This window comes from Mytilus edulis, chromosome 6, assembly GCF_963676685.1.
Source record: "Mytilus edulis chromosome 6, xbMytEdul2.2, whole genome shotgun sequence".
In the NCBI taxonomy this organism is placed as follows: domain Eukaryota; kingdom Metazoa; phylum Mollusca; class Bivalvia; order Mytilida; family Mytilidae; genus Mytilus; species Mytilus edulis.
The window spans coordinates 43889883-43907544 of record NC_092349.1 but is presented as its reverse complement, the minus strand read 5'-3'; the positions used below and the strand labels follow the sequence as shown (position 1 = coordinate 43907544).

General features: G+C 29.9%; 1 protein-coding gene across 1 annotated transcript; it reads left to right on the top strand.

Annotated features, from left to right (window-relative positions):
- The first annotated feature begins 43 nt into the window (after window positions 1-43).
- Window positions 44-16043, top strand: LOC139527720 (protein LIAT1-like). Its single transcript, XM_071323345.1, has 2 exons — window positions 44-342; window positions 10586-16043. Exons 1-2 carry the CDS (start codon window positions 150-152, stop codon window positions 11212-11214), a joined length of 822 nt encoding a protein of 273 aa, XP_071179446.1. The 5' UTR covers window positions 44-149; the 3' UTR covers window positions 11215-16043.
- The last annotated feature ends 1619 nt before the right edge of the window (window positions 16044-17662 follow it).

Here is a 17662-nt window from a genome sequence, read left to right as displayed (position 1 = left end):
TAAGTTATCATGAACTATTTGTTGGAATTTTTGCGGACTCATAGTTTATATTCTTTGTTCTTCGGTCCTGTCAACAGCAATGGATGATAACGGCAGATAAAAGATGAAAAAGTCGACACATTCACGTTATATTGGGCTTTCATCACAAAATGGAAGCAAAGACACTTTTAAAGAAAAATCAGAAAAGGTTGTCAGTAGTAGTTGACAAAACTATGGCAAAACTTAACAGTAAAAACAAGAAAAAGAAACAACGGAAATCTGCGTCAAAAGGAGATGCTAAAGATAGTGATCCGAGTCCAGATGCCTTAGAAATTGAAGGGGTCAGGGCTTTAGATCAAACAGGTATTACACTATGTTTTATTTTGGATAAAATTATAACATTTCAGTTGAGTAACCAGTAGAAGTTCAAGTGCTAAAGTGTTGTAGTTGTTAACTGTTTTAAAATTGTGTTAGCTCTGCCTTACCATAACTTTTACCCTTTTTATATTTTTTTGCAAATAATTGAAAAATAATATATTAAAGTACCTTAGAGCTACAGTCCCCAACTTGTAGTCTCGATTTCCATTTTGACTCTTATAAACGCATTTTATAGTTTTACCTAAGTTTTGATAAACTGTAATCAGGAAGGTCAAGCGCCATGCACAAATCTGCTTCTGCTTCTGCTTCTGCCTGATAATGGCCACAATCAACGAGCTGATTATTATGCCATGACTTAGGTGCGCATACAGACCCCCTCCCCCCCCCAATTGTGCTTCATGGCCAGAAATGGAGCAAAGAGTGACTAATGAAAGGGCCAACATGGCACACAATATTTTTCACAACATATAGATATCTTAAAATAGATTTTCTATTGTTTTTTGTGTCGCCATATGTGTGTATATAAATGTGTTGTGTTATAGGCATTGATAGGAGCGCCAACTATTTTTGGGATGTCTCTGGCGTTTTCATATGGTAATATACAATGTAAGCAACATACGCATACCTGCCAACTGTCACTATTTGTAGGAGATTTCCCCCATGGAGGCTCCCAAATGAAAATTTTTAAAGAGCAATTTTGTCCACAATTTTAAACAAAACAAATAATTTTACAATATCTAGATATGCTTGTAATAGTATGAAGAAGCAAAAAAACAATATTAAAATATATTTGAAGGCCCCTTGAATGTTTCATGGGACTATAACAGGTTGGGGACAACCCGCCAAATGGGGAACTATTCCCCAAATGAGTAACAATCCCTCATTTGAGTAATCATTTCATAATATGCTAAAAACTAAATTTTCTTAAAATGGGTCTTTTTAGGTAAAATGGCACAAATTTATAGAAAATGGAACAACTTCTCCCAAAGAAATATATTTTTATTGTGGGTTTTAAAAAAGTTAGAAGCCTAGAAAATAGTCAAATTTTCTGATTTTTCATAGGCTTGTATCTTCTCAGTAAATTAAGATAAGGATAATCATCTTTTAGAAAAGTTGCTGCATTTTTTATGAATTTGTGCCATTTTAAGAAAAAAGACTCAGTTAAGAAAATTTTGTTTTTTAGCACTACAAAATGATTACTCAAATGAGGGATTGTTACTCATTTGGGGAACAGTTCCCCATTTGTTGGGTTGTCCCCAACCTGTATAAGAGCCATCCTGCACGTCTTCCATGATGTAAATTTTTATAAATAACTTTAAAATTTGTGAAATTTGGCTAGTACAACCGAGAAATTTTCTCAAATTATAATCTTTAAAGTAAAATCGCAATTTTTTTGCGACAGAAAACCCGAAAGGACTTTTTTTTATATTAATGTACAAAAACATGTAGTATTTGTCTCCATGAAAGACGCTTATCAGTCCTTGTCAATAATTGGTCTCTTTGTACATTTTGTAGTACATTTGTAACATGCATGCCTTCAGTGAATTGTTGTTTTAAAAGTCTTATCTATCAATGTTACTCTTTACTGTTATTCTTGTCATTGTGATAAAGTAATAACTAAACAAGTAGTAAGACCAAAATTTAATGTAAAAGAACAAGGCAACGGTACCATTTTTAACATTGTAAATATTGCCTCAGGTTTGAGAGTAAATTATTCATTGAAATTGAAATTTCCAAATGCAAAGGAGCAATATCCATGATTTCAATTAGAATCAAACAGGTTTATAAGTTTCACTACCTCTTCATGCTCGTTGCTGAATTTTTATTTTTTTTTGTAGTAAATGATTGGCCCATTCATTTGACAACATTACCCATTAATCCAAAATGTCTCATTGAATTTATTTTTGTGGAGCCATGGGCCCATAGTGAAAAAATCCTTCCAGATCAATGATCATAAGCTGAATTTTATCTCAAATTCCCTTAGATACGTCTTTGCTTATAACCATCTGACATTAAACAACAATTTGTAAAATGTTGATGTCAAATTTTACAGGAAATTGTGTGGTAATTTTTTAAAGTGAGGAAAAGTCTTTATAAATAATAACTGAAATTCTGATTTCTGCAAAATTGCAGTAAACTGACGTCACATTAATAAAATACTAAAAAAATCACTATCATTTAAAAAAAAAACCCACTAATATTGAACTTTTGAATACCCTGCATCATTGGCTTCATGTAAAAAGGTTGCACAATAATTAATAAGAATGAGATTTTACCACAAATCTTTATTTTTGTCATGTTTGTTATTATTTTACTGAAAAATATTTTTTGATTTAAAAAAATTTGTTGCAACAATGTCATGAATGTTGTATAACTAGAAAAGTGATTTCACTGGGTAACTGTAATCATGTTATCGAGTTATTTCACTGTGCACAACCAACATGACCATTCAATGTAATAAAAAATATATAGTTTTACAGGTTAAGGTGGTATGGGAGTATATAAATTTTAAATGATAGAATTTGTATAGGCAGTCCTGAGGGGGGGCTGGGCCCCTCCCTCTTGTGGGAAAAATTTAGTTGATTATATATAGAGAATTACTGAAGCAGGACTGTGGAACAGGGTCCCCCTTTGGATATTCAGCCCAGATTATATTGAGTTACTTTTGGCATACGAACGGAGAGACACATTTTTTGTATTCAGACTGAACTTCCAAAGGTTCACCAAAATGACCAAGACTTTCCCAGAGTAATGTTTTACTTTAAATACTATAATATTGAGTGCAATAGTACTGCATTAATGTACGTCAATGCAATAATTTATAGTGAGGTTATTTTATTTCAATTTATTTATTTTTACTGATATACAGTTCTTGAGTCATCGCACCAAACTGTATAACTAAAGAGAGAAAGTACTTATACATAGAGATATATATCTGTCTTGAATAGATTTGAATTAAAGATTTTTATCAGCATGATCAGAATTAAAATGTTGTAGGTAAATAGTTTAAATCAGTTTGAACTCAAACTTTAAAATTATGTTCAGTTATATAAAGAAATGAATCAATAAAATTCCATTTATTGGTCTATTACGACATATTTAAATTATTCAATGATCATATCATTTAACAATTTGAATTAATGCAACTAAATTAAAGGCCAAAACATATATTCATACAAGTCATACAAATTACCATTTTATGTCATAGTGGCTTAAAATGTTTTTTCAACAATGTTCTTTTTGAAGTTTTTTCTGTTGGTTGAAGGTCTTTATGATAATTATTTTGTCTTACCTCTAAGAAATCCCAGAAGTGAGTCACTTACCAATTCTGTGTCTGGTATCAGAGGGTGTCAACAATTATTGAAGTTTGTGATGGTTATAGTTTAACATGTTTAAGGGGAACCAGTGGCGGATCAAGAACTTTTTGTAAGGGGGGTCGCTGACTGACATAAGGGTGGGTCTGCTCCAGTCATGCTTCAGTGATTCTTTATATAACCAAACAAATCCCTCCCTTGCAAATAAAAATTGTACTATCAAAATTACACACATTGAAATTTGAAGGAATTTTGTCTAATGTTAATCCTCAGCTTCTACCAGAAGCTACATGTATTAGGGACGACATCAAAAGATCAGTGTAAGATAAAAGACTTAATTCAAATAGTTTGGGGGTATGGGGGGTTAACTAATGCAAGATTTGGTTATCCGACATTGATTTTTACATATCCATACGGGTCAATCAATTTTTCCCAAATTAAGTTACAAGGGGGGTGGGTGGGGTCAGTGAAAAAACTATGTGAATTAAGTTTTTTATTCTTCAATACTTCATTGAACTTTTGATGTCGTCCCTTAGGTCTGAACATTAGAAAAAATAAATTTTTGGTGATTTTTCTTCGTTTGACATAATTGATTGGGTAGCCTGGATTGTTAATTTGTAAATTAACTTTAAATTGCCCAAATTGAATATGGACCTATAAGGTACATGCATATGAAACTAAGTCTAGTGGATTAAAAACACCTGTGAAAACTACTCTAACTTCTGCTTTCACTTTTAAAAAGCTAATGTTTAAACTTTTTAAGGTGAAGAATTCAGAAATCAAAGGAAATCAAAATAAAGGATTAAGTATGGAAACTTTAGTCTGAAATACAAATTTATCAAGATTTAAACAGTCAGTGTAGGCTAGAAAAATATTGAAACATGTGTAAAATTCAATCCGTTTATCTTATTCTATGTTCTTTTGTTCAGATTTTATCACATGACAATTGCTTAAAAAAATACAAATACATTTACTAATATATCAATTTGACTTTCTTTGTTAAATTGTCAAGATAGATTACATTTTAATATGTTGATTTCAAAATATTTTGATATATAGAAATGAAATGAAAGCATTTGTAACAAATTCTTTAAGAGGGGTCATTCAATATATTATTCAACCTTCTCTTAATTAATTTTGTTGTGATCATATTACTAAAGCTTGAATGAAACGGTTACCTGACCTAGAACTTTGTTGTAAAGATAAGTAACATGAGTCTTCCTGGTTACTTTTCGTAATTGTTTCAATGTAGTATTATATGTACTAGATTTGTTATTTAATCAGAGGAGGGGGGTTGTTGTAAACGGGTGTACTGAGAAGTATGCATTGTAACAGTACTTCTGATATAGACATGCTGGAACCTAACTTTTCAAGGGCATGCTCGAAAGTACTTAATATAGTGATATCTAATAGGAATGAAGTGATTTATAAAATATAAATATTCGCAGCTGCATTATATATATAAGTACATGTGATTTTTCATAATACATTTTACTTTAATGTTTACATGTAATGTATTTTGGTGCACTGGTACAGTATATAAGGATAACTTTAAAGAAAATACAAGTCATAGAGTAATGACATTTGGTCAGGGGTATAAAATTTAAACCGCATTGCTTATGATATTCTTATGATATTAGATCACATTGATCTTAACATGTACATTTGACACTGTCTTGCGACCTTTGTTATGTTTGACATTAAGCAATAATTTGTTGTTTTATTCACAGACTGTCTGATTCTGTTATTTTGGTACATTTCAAATTTGTACTAAGGCAGCAACCATTTGACTTTCTGGGGGGCTATGGATTTTTTCCCAGACACTTTTTTTTCGCCTTTGGCGAAAAACAATCTATTTTTTTCGCGGCAAGTCGAAAACAATTTTTTTCTTTCAATTACATATATAGTGGCAGCTGAGGGTGAGACAAACATTTTTTTTTTCTCAGGGTCAAGAACAAATTATTTTTTTCAATGTACTTAGATTTTTTATTATTGGCCCAGTTTTCAAGTTGGTCCAAATCAGGGTCCAAAATTAAACTTTGTTTGATTTCAACAAAAATTGAATATATGGGGTTCTTCAATATGCTGAATCTAACCATGTATTTAGATTTTTTAATATTTGGGCCTGGTTATCAAATTGGTCCACATTGAGGTCTAAAAGGTCTAAAATTGAACTTTTTTTTTATTTGATTTCATCAAAAATTGAATTCTTGGAGTTCTATGATAGGCTGAATCTAACCATGTATTTAGATTTTGGATATTGGACCATAATAGGTAAATGTCCAATTCAAATTTTTGAAGTTTTTAAGTTTAAGTTCTTATACCACATTCATTCTTTGTCAGAAACCTACTTGTTGTGTCAACTTTTTAATCACTATCCAATGTCAGAGCTGTATCAAGCTTAAATGTTGTGTCCATACTTGCCCCAACTGTTCAGGGTTCGATCTCTGCGGTCATATAAAGCTGCACCCTGCGGAGCATCTGGTTTAAAATTTATTTTAGAAATATTAATTCAATTTCTGCATATTTTTTTTTTTGTATTCTGGTGGACCCTTTATTTATAAAAAAGCATTTAGACTATTTTTATTTAAAGTAATTTTATAGCTATATTTCAGTCTTGAGATCTAGAGTATACAAAGTACAGCATATCATAATTTAAAGCAACTTAAATTTGAATGACTTGGATGAGTTGACTGAATTGTTTGTATAAAATATATGACTTGACACAATTTAATAGACAATACACAATGTTAAACCAATAAACCAAATTAAACCTATCTAGATGGTCAATAGGTTAAAGCTTTTATGTAACTTTGATTATTGATCATATATAGATTAGAGATTATTGTATTTATTAGAGATTAGTTTTTCAATCATTGACATTAATATATTGCTACTATGAGGGTCCTTAACAATGATATGGTCATGATTTGTCATGGTTAGATTATACTATTTGTACTTTAGATAATGTTAACAATATATACATGTAAAAAATGTACATGTAATTTTGTTCAAATCTGATAACTTTCAGTATCTTTTATACTGAAGATACTTATGTATATGCTTTTTATAGTGTACAATTTATATTAAATGCGCATAATGACTATATATATTCACAGAAAAAACTCAGCTACTCGTCACTGTGGCGAATAATGACGACACAAGCCTGCTGTTTAATCCATATCGCACAACTTTGATGTGCACCCTTTATTGCATTATTATCCCTTTATCACACCCCTACCCTAAATTGCATACCCTTTAACACACCCCTGCTTTTTTTTTCCTTTTTTTTTTACTGTCAGTTTTTATTTATGTATTTTTCCTCAAAATAGGTACATTCATTCAGGCGTGACACAATTTATTGAATGACGTCATTGTTTGGTATGTACATGTGACGTCACGAACGTCAAGTTTTCATTTTTTTTGGCACATTAAATGCAACTATAAAAAATACAAAACACACAAAACAATACAATATTAAACAAAATATTTTTTAAAACACCAGCACGCAAATTGTAAGGTACCCCAGGTCACGGCCAGGTGCTATGGATAAGTAATTGAGCAGTTCTTTTAAGGCTTTTAAAACGAGACAAAAGTAGAACTGAAGGTAACCCAGTGAACAGTTCATATAATATAACTCTCCTGTTGAAATATATATATGATAAAGTGTATAAATATGGCGAAATCTGTATCACATGCCGTATCACCCTCGACCAATATCATCCCTCGGGCCTAAAGGCCCTTGGGCTGATATTGGTGTCTCGGGATGATACGACATACATGTATGATACAGATTTTGCCATGTATTATTCTCTATATAAACACTGAAACAGGATCATTGCTGGCTGATTTAAAGTTATTAACAGTCATAAAACTTTACTTACATTTGTAGGTACTCAAAAATACAAAAAAATGTGCTCAAAATGACAAATCCAGTAAAAAAAATTGTTGCTAGCTAAAATGATTTCTGATTTAAGTTTCTATAATCCTACTTGAAAGTTTTATTACTTAGCCCATACTTTGATTTACACCTCATATACTTAAAGTCAGGGGATAAATATAAACCTCTCTCTGAAAACAAAACTTAACTTCAAAAATGGTCAAAATTCAGATGAAGTTTGACTGTTATAGTGACAAGACCCAAAATAAGCCCAACAGAGAAATCATAGGTTCCAGGCCTTCAGATCCAACACCATTATTGATAAAAGGTTTTACCTTAACACGTAAACAGAGTTTCTAAAGTCTTCTTTTACTTTACGTTTGTATGTATCATAAGTTTTGGTCATTATAAGAATGTGTAATGGGAGATAACTCTACTTTATTTAAAAAAAAATCATAGGTAATTTTTTTGTTGAGAATATTGTTTTGTTTTGCAATATAATTTTTTTTCAAAAGGACTTGTCAATATAAGTTTTAAGATTTACTAAACATGTACATGTAGTTTAATGAAAATTACTTATGAGGGTCAATTTTGAGTCAGTTATATTTTTATGAAGAGCAATTATAATTGAAGTTTAATGCTAGTAGGAACCTGAATGATTATATATAATATACAGTGTGACCTGCCTAATCTGACCCCCGAGTATTCCAACACCCTGCTTTAACCAACACATTTTCATGGTCTGAAATTATGCTTATCCTTGCAGATAAAAAACTGAGTATTCTGACACCCTGCTTAATCCTACATTTCTTTCTGGTCCCCCAGTGTGTTGGATTAGTCAAGTAACACTGTATGCTATTCATTTTTAGTGGGTAGCAATTTTGGTGGAGTGAGGAACACTTGCATGCATGAATATTAAAGCGACCTTGTTGTTTCAATGAAAAATAAATAAAACATTTAAATTCCTAGTTTCCCTGTACTAACGAAATATAAAAAAATTGGTATCCAACATATAATAATGAATTCACAGTATGCAAATTTAAAAAATCATTAATCAATATTTTAAGATATTACTTTCCTAATTATTCTCACTTGGTTAAGCATGATGTTCCATCCAATTTAATCCTTTTAAATCTCAGATTTCTGGTCATTGTTCATATATTGTAGCTTTTGTCTTTCGGTGAAATTTAAATCGTCCACGCATTAAACATTGGATATGGAAAGTTTTATACTTAAATCGCGTGTATAGTGACTAGTTGTTCAACAACTTAACGCTTTGTTGTTTTTCACCGGTGATTAAGGTTAATTTATGGAATACACAGTTACATTTTGTTTAAAACTCTTTACTTTTAACTATTGAATGTCATGGATTCACGAAAAATCTTCCTTGGAGAAAAACACAGGAAAAGTTAAATTGTAAAGTTCTGTGTTGATTATTGAGTTCAGTGATATTCCATGAGGATTTTGTTTAAAATTTTACTTTTGAAGCATTCTTGAAAAAAAGGTAATGTTTTTTATTTACTTTTTGTCAAGCATTTTTCCATTACTAGTAATTTTTTTTAGCCGGCCCTTAATTAGATAAAATAGTTAAAGTGCCAAAAAATAAATAAAAAAGGTATTGTTTTTGTTGAGTCTGTGACTTTTGTCGCAGAAAGCTTGACATAGGGATATAGTGATCCGGCGGCGGCAGCAGCATTATCTAACTTCTTAAAAGCTATATATTTTAGAAGGTGGAAGACCTGGATGCTTCCTACTTTGTATATGGAAGCCTCATGTAACGAAGTTTCCGTCAGTCACATGTCCAATGTCCTTGACCTCATTTTCATGGTTCAGTGACTACTTGAAAAAAAAGTTGAGATTTAATGTAATAGGATAACTATATTTGGTATGTGTGTACATTGCAAGGTCCTCATGCTCGTCAGCCAGTTTTCACTTGACCTCGACCTCATTTCATGGATCCCTGAACAAGTTAAGTTTTGGTGGTCAAGTCCATATCTCAGATACTATAAGCAATAGATCTACTATATTCGGTGTATGGAAGGACTATAAGGTGTACATGTCCAACTGGCAGGTGTCATATGACCTTGACCTCATTTTCATGGTTCAGTGATTATAGTTAAGTTTTTGTGTTTTGGTCTGTTTTACTTATACTGTATGCAATAGGTCTACTATATTTGGTGTATGGAATGATTGTAAGGTGAACATGTCTAGCTGGTAGATGTCATCTGACCTTGACCTCATTTTCATGGTTCAGTTGTCAAAGTTAAGAATTTGAGTTTTGGTCTTTTTTTCTAATACTATATGCAATATATATATAGGTCAACTATGTTTGGTGTATGGAAATATTGAATTATCTATATGTCAGTCGAGCAGGTTTGATTCGACCTTGACCTCATTTTCACATTGCATTGCTCAGTGTTTTATAATATTTGTTGTAAGGAAGAATTGTTAGCTGTACATGCCTGCCTGGCATGGTTCATCTAACCATGACCTCATTTTCATGGTTCATTGGTCAATTTTTAGTTTTCTTGGTTAATGTTAAGTTTATGTGACAGTTGTATTAATAAAGCTTTATATTTAGGACGACTATCAAATAATATCAATGACTAGTAAAGAAGGCGAGACATTTCAGCGTGTGCACTCTTGTTTAATTTAACTGTTTAATGTCAAGCATCTTAATCTCAGGAACTTAACATCTGTCTTAAGGATTTTTGAAATTTGGTTCAGGGTTTATATAAGTCCGCTATACGGTGTGATGCGTTTACAGATTCATCACTTACATGACTTCACAACTTACTGTTTACCCAACACTAATTACATCCTTTTACACATGACAATTATTTCCAAGTAGTTGACAATGCATATTTGGGCAGGGGTATCATCAGTGAGCAGTTTTGCTTGTTTTTAACTATTTTTCTTTTCAGCAGCTAAGCATGCATATACATTTGTAGATGTTTTAAAATATTGCTGTTTCACTCTTTGCATCATTTTCATCTCATAATGTAAAGTTTTTTCTAATTCTATATCTTTTTAGGTTATGAATCTGACTCTTCTACTCAAGGACAAAGTGAAAAACCATTAGATACCCCTGTTGTGAAAAATGAGGACAAACGGACAGTCTTATCTGACATTAAACAGGATCGCAAACCAGTAGCCTCCCCTATTTCACCCCTAGCTGTTCAATCTTTATCAGAGTCAATGACCAACATGCAAGTAACATCCAAATCTAAAACTGTTTCTTCTAAAGGCAGTAAAACCAAAAGCAAATCAGGGAATCAAAGTGGTGCTAAAAACTTAAAAAAGATTACCGTCAGTGACCCAAGGAAAGGAAATAACAGAAACGAACTTAAATCTACGGAAAGTTTAAGATGGGAAAATGCTGTCTCTGATAGTGATGAGGAAAAAGAGAGAATTAAATTGTATAAAATAAATCGAAGAAAAAGATATTTAGCTTATGCTCAAGCTCAAGGACTTGGTTGGACTTCTAAATATCAAAGCAATGGATCTCCGTTGTCGGAGGATTCTGGGATAGAGACCAGAGAACAGGAACGTCTTTCAATTCGTGATACTCACCCGTCACCAGTGGCCATTGCTGATTTCTCTTCTTTAAAAAAGCTAGCACCTAGTCAGACAATGACTTCCAGTAGTATGGTTGAATGTTAATATATCTACTACATGTTTTATCTTATCAGCTATTTATATTCTTACTTAAGCTTCTAAATGATACTGACTATTTGAATTTTTTTTCTTGGCTTGTTTTGAATCTCATTGTGAGTTACAAAGTTATTTTTTTGAAAAAAATGTTACGTATCTACCTCCGATTATATAATTTTTGATTTTTAGATTAAAGTTTCTAACATGTGTCTAAGATATAGATCTGTTGTTTTTTTAATATTCTTTTCTTTGTGGTTAATTAATTTTTTTTTGCAGTCCAAACTGAAAGAAATGAAGAATGCACTATATTAGTGTTATAAATTAAGTTATTGGGAAAATATAGAATATGGTTTGACTGCCCTTTTCACTGCCTTGAATTTGAATTTCGTTGAAAAAGGCTTTAAAGGGTCATTATGGTTATATACAACTTCAGTAAAACATACATATGAATCAGATAGTCCAATTGTTAAAACTTTATTTCATATAAAAGAAACTTTTCATTTGCCAAATCATTTTTAATTTACATTTATTAGAACATTTATTCTTTTTGAAAAAAAAAAATGGTTAAAAGATATATTTATAATTATCAATCATTAAATACCTCGAGGAAGATTTCCTTCAATGTTGAAAATCACTTAAAATATTTTTTGGTAAAAGCTTTTGTAGAGTTTAAGAAGTGATTGATTCTAAGTTTACAAAGTTTTATTTACTGACATCAATATAACAACTTTGGGCTTCGTACAATTCATTTTCCAAAATTCAGCATTTTTGAAAGATTTGTTTTTTCATAGTAAGACATTTAGAGTCATTTTTAACCAAATCATTTCATAAGCGCTCTGTACTTAAATACTACTCAGCCCAATTTAGAGACAACTCTTTGCTTATTGATACAAGGGAACATGCTCTTTTTTTAAATTTTATTATTAATGCTTTTTATTAGATGCTATTTTGCTTGGGTTTTTTTTAAATATTTATTAAAGAGTTATTCATTTAAATGGCATCAGATTTATGTATGGTAAACCAGTAATTCATAGATCTGTAAAAAGCAGTGTGCTGGTTTTTACTAGCAAATTGTCCTGAAAACTTCATTTTTGCTGAAAGGTCATCAGAGAATATTAAAAAATTCTGTTAAATTACCAAGGTAAAAAGCATTAACCTTAGAAGAAAAGAAACTTGTTTATTTGAACACAGGATGCCAACAAAAACAACGATGTTATTCAGTAATACTGCCTTCCAATATTTTTGTATTATCATTCATTTTAATTCAGTTTTTATTTAGGTTAAGGCTATACTTAAAGATTATAAATTTTATCCATTTATTTTCTGTTATTAAATATCTTCCATATTGTTTAAGATTTGTTAAAATATTGCTCATATATATATTTTAAGCTATAAAAATTAACCAAGTATTTTTACTTTCCAAGTGTTCTGAATTTCATTTGGTAACCATGGTAACCATATGCTTTTTAACTTCGTATCTACCATTAGACATTTTTATAAGTATAATTTATATTGTAATGTGTATTTTACTTACCGGTACTTGCCAAAAAAAATAAAAGTGAGATTTGTTAGCTTCATGCCTTTGTTAAAATTACATATTTCTGATGCTGTTGAATGTACATGTACATAAAAATATGTATTTATACATATACACTATAAATAGTTTGTATTGTCTATCATACAATGAATATCAAATAATTGCTTTCAGTTATACTGAGAATCTATAACATATATAATTTTTCTTACAAATTTTTTAGGCACAAACCTTAATTTCCACTGCTTGAAGGATTCAGACTCATTTCACAAAAAATCTTACGAAAAATTATGTGTAAGTCATGAAAATTTCAGTATATATGTAACTTACAATCAGTTTTTTAAAAAGAGCCCTTGAGACTTTTTAGTACATAACTTTTGTGTTCATTATTGTGTATACTTTCCACATAAATTGTCAGCATTGTTGTTTCTGGTGTGACAGAGATATAAGTAGCTACATATTTACAAAATGTATACAAATATTAAGGTACAAATTATGGTTCTTAGACTTCATGATAAACTCTCATACCTTAGTTTTACACTACAAACCAAAAGTGTTAAGTATTTAATGAGGTGCAAATCAAAGGAGATTATCAGATTAAATTCTAAAGGCAATTTAATACTGTGTAATTAAATTGCTCTTTTATTTAATGTAGTTATATGTTTAGTATATCATTTAATGGGACAGAGGAAGGAAAATAAAAAAAAACCCACAGAAAACTTTATTTTTTTGGTTCAATAGAATCATTCTAAATTATATGGTTAAATTTACAATGGTGTTCTTTTTTATTCTAAATATATATTTTTTTCTTTTAATTAATCTACTTATTAAAGTTATTTTCTTACACATAAATTCATTGTGGTTAAATTATATGTTTATATATTTTTTCTTTTCATTCAAAATTTATTCCATTCATTTTTTTCTTTCTAATTCATCTGCATATTTAAGTTCTTTCTTGAAGATTCAGGTACAAGTCTAGAAGATTCATATAGATAACTACCATTTAAGGGGAGATAATCAATGAATTTTTCATTTTTTTTTAGTCTCAGACTCAGATTAGGGATTTTTTATGATAGGTATATATATGCTAATCAATTTTAAATGAAAGAATATTTTCTGTGAAATTTTACACCTTGTTCTTTTAACCCTAGCATCTGCAGTGAAAACATAAGCTTTTGTAATAAGGTGGCATTTGTTGATATTTTTTTTAAAATTTAAAACAGATTGAGCTGAAATCTTTCAACTTGTTATATCATCAATTTTACTTTGTTTGTCTTATTTATCTTAATTATTATATATGTCTAGTTACAAATCATGTCATTTTTTTAAGAGTAGAATTTTTACTAGAGCAAACTACAATTCACCATTATTGTAATGCTGATATGGCTATGGAAATGTTGAACTTTAAAATATTTTGACTTAAATTTCATTTCATAATAACATCATTTGATACAATGTATAAATGTGTTTATATGTTACACCTTATACATTTTTGTAAGCAAAAGACAGGTATGCATGTTCTGAAAATTTTGTGTTGTGTTTTTTTTTTACTATTTTTTTTTCATTCAATTTTTGAGAAATAAAGAATATGGAGCAATAACATACAATTCTGGGTATGAAAGTTTTAGTGGAACTTGATTAAAGTGGAAAAAAATGAATTGTGAACATTTTCTATACATTCACATTTTGATTATTTCTATTGAAATGGGAGGTAACAAAAAAGGGGAGATAACTTTTGATTCAACTTTTACAATCGAAATGGAGCTTGAAAGTGCATAACAAGATTATGAACATTTATAGTTGAACTGTATTAGAATATACCTGCCCAAGTGGCACATGTTAATTAATGCGCATCTGGTGCAGGAAAATTGGTACCGTTAATGTTATTAATTGAGACATTTTGACACAAAAAAATAATTAAAAAGATATATTGTTTTTGGAGTTACCACTGATGCTCAATATGTATTGTAAGATGTTCTGATATGATACAAATTCAATTGTTTATTTTTTTTTTGTATAACCTTCATTGTTATATATACTGCATGTATATAAATAGTATTGCATATTTTCTCAAGAGTTTTATAAACTGATTTTTTTTCTAAAGTGCTGCCAAATTAAATCATTCACTGATATACATTTACATTTCAGTCCAAAGATTTTATTTTTTAGTGTAGTGCTAATAATTTGAAACCAATTGTTGGCCAAATGGAGCTTTGTTTGAAAGTTAACTTATAAGTGTTTACATGCTAATATGTATTCTTTATTGTTCATTAAATGAACTTTAGTTTCACATTAATTTATTCCATTGCAAAAATTTCATTTTTTTTTTCACACATGAGCATATTTTGTATGAGCTAGAATAATTTATTTTAAATGGCAGTTACTTTTAAATTTTTCCTTCAAGTGCCTTTGTTCAAGATATTACTGTGGATTCATTATTATTCGTTGGATACCAATTTTCGTGGATTTCGTGGGTACCGGGAAACCACGAATTTAAATATTCAACGAATTGCATTTTTTTTAAAGGAATATATGCATACTTTGTAAAAACCACGAAATTAAATATCCACGAATATGCAAGTTTTCCTCAAACCACAAAAATTGGTACCCACGAAAATAAATGAATCCTCAGTATACACATTTTAATATATTTACTATAAATTGAAATGTACAAAGTATGTGAAGGTTTAATTTCTTGATTTCAGTCAATATTTAGAATGTTAACCAGCATGTAAATGAAACAAACAAATACAAGATTTCTTAAGGTGGTTCCTAACACTTCAGGGAGATAACTCTGTAAAGTCAGCTAAACGTTTTAATTAAGTTGTGTTGTAAAAGGAATATTAAGCTTCTCAATGATCAAATTTGGTGTTTGTCAAACTGCTATATAACCAGTATACTTTTTCTGACAAAACGGTTGGTTCAAAATTTTTGAAATTTTTATATTTTTGTTAAGGGGTCAAAGTATTTACTTTGACAACATTTTATGAAAATTAAATGAGCCAAATTAATTTTAGTGAAAGTGTTGGGTACCACCTTAATAATTACTTGATTGACTGCAGAAGAAATGTGTTATTAGCTCCTTGACAGACACACATTTAAAATCTGAAAATTAGTTTAATCTATTTACCAAATTTTATGTTCAGATATTTTATGTTAAATACAAGAAGTAGATTTATTTATTATTGTCTGTTACTTTTTAACACTGTTATGCTATATCAGTACTGTGCCTTAAATAATTTATATGAAGAATTATATTTTCAGTCTTTAAGTCTGTTGATAATAAAATCCATTTTTCATTCAGTATATGATGTTTGTTTTATATATTCTTATTCATATATCTATGCCAAAACTGTGAGAGTATGTACTGTACTCCTGCTTTTGACCCTGAATAATATAATAAAAGTATATTTTAAGTTTCCTGTTGAAGGGATGCTTCTCTCTGGCAACCATGGTTTCAGCCACCATCAAAAACTTTTAACCATGATATAATTACTGTAAATTCAGAAATTATTGCATGCATTTATTATTGTGATTGTGTCATTTTTGACTAGAACACGATTTTAATTTTTGCGATATTAAGAAAAATCCTGTTGATATAATAAATTTTTATTAAATGTGTGTTTAAACTATTGCGACTGTTACATAGTCTCATTTTTTGTTTTAATAAATATATTGCAATAATTTCTGCATTATCAGTAACAAATAGTGCAGAAATAAACAGCATAAATCAATTAAAAGATATGAGTAAAAATATTTTATGATAAAATGCAAAAAGAAAAATCACAAAAATACTGAACTCCAAGGAAAATCCCTAATCAAATGGCAAAATCAAAAGCTCAAACACATCAAACGAATGGATAACAAATGTCATATTCCTGCTCAGTATTCCTGTCTTGTTGCAGGCATTTTTTGAGTGTAGATAATGGTGGATTGAACCTGGTTTTATAGCTAGCTAAACATCTTACTTGTATGACAGTTGCATCAAATTCCAATATATTGACTATTTTGCGTGAACAAAACAAACAGATATAACAGGTAAAAATGTTAAAAATACAGCTGTCATTGTGTTATTACCTGAATCACTAAAAAAACCAAACAAATATGTAACAAAGAAGGCCAAATGACATATAGACCAAGCACATTAGAAAAAATTGAAGACAAAAATACACCATAAATTTACCATAGTACAATAACACAATGATGGCATGTATAAGTACAGAGCCACGTCATATATGTAACAAAGAAATATAAAAAGGCTTATAGAAAAAGCACTTCACAAAATTGTATGAAAAGCAACAAACAAGTTTAACAATAGCAAAACAACAGGATGTATAAGTTCAGAGCCATGCTATATGTTACAAAGTAACACCAAAAGGCATATAGACAATGCACATTAGCATAAATGAAAAACGAATCTGAGAATATAAACAATAATATACAAGTACCACAAGTATTTTAATCACAATAAAAACAAACAAATATTTAATAAAGAAGCACAAATAGGCATATATCAAATTAATTAACCTCATTCATTGCTTTCTTATTTTTTAACTTTTATTTATGCATGCCAAATCCACCTATAAACGACAAACTTCGACCTTAAGCACTGGTCTATAGTTCTTTAGGCATATCCTTTGTAGCATGTAAATTAGAAGTTTACCTTTCCTTCTGGCCGCCTGTCTATATGCTTATTGTGTATTTCTTCTAAAAAAGAGCAAGTGTGTGTGTAAATGAATTATTTTTTTTATTTGAAAAAAGAGCACATTACCATTTAAACAGTCTGAGTATGTAAAGAAAGACTCAAGATATATGTGTGCTACATGTATCATGAAAGTGTCTTTTACTCAATATGTATTAAAAAAAAAGGAGAAAAATTTGATATGATTTCCAATGAAAAAAATAATCATCCACTAGGGACCA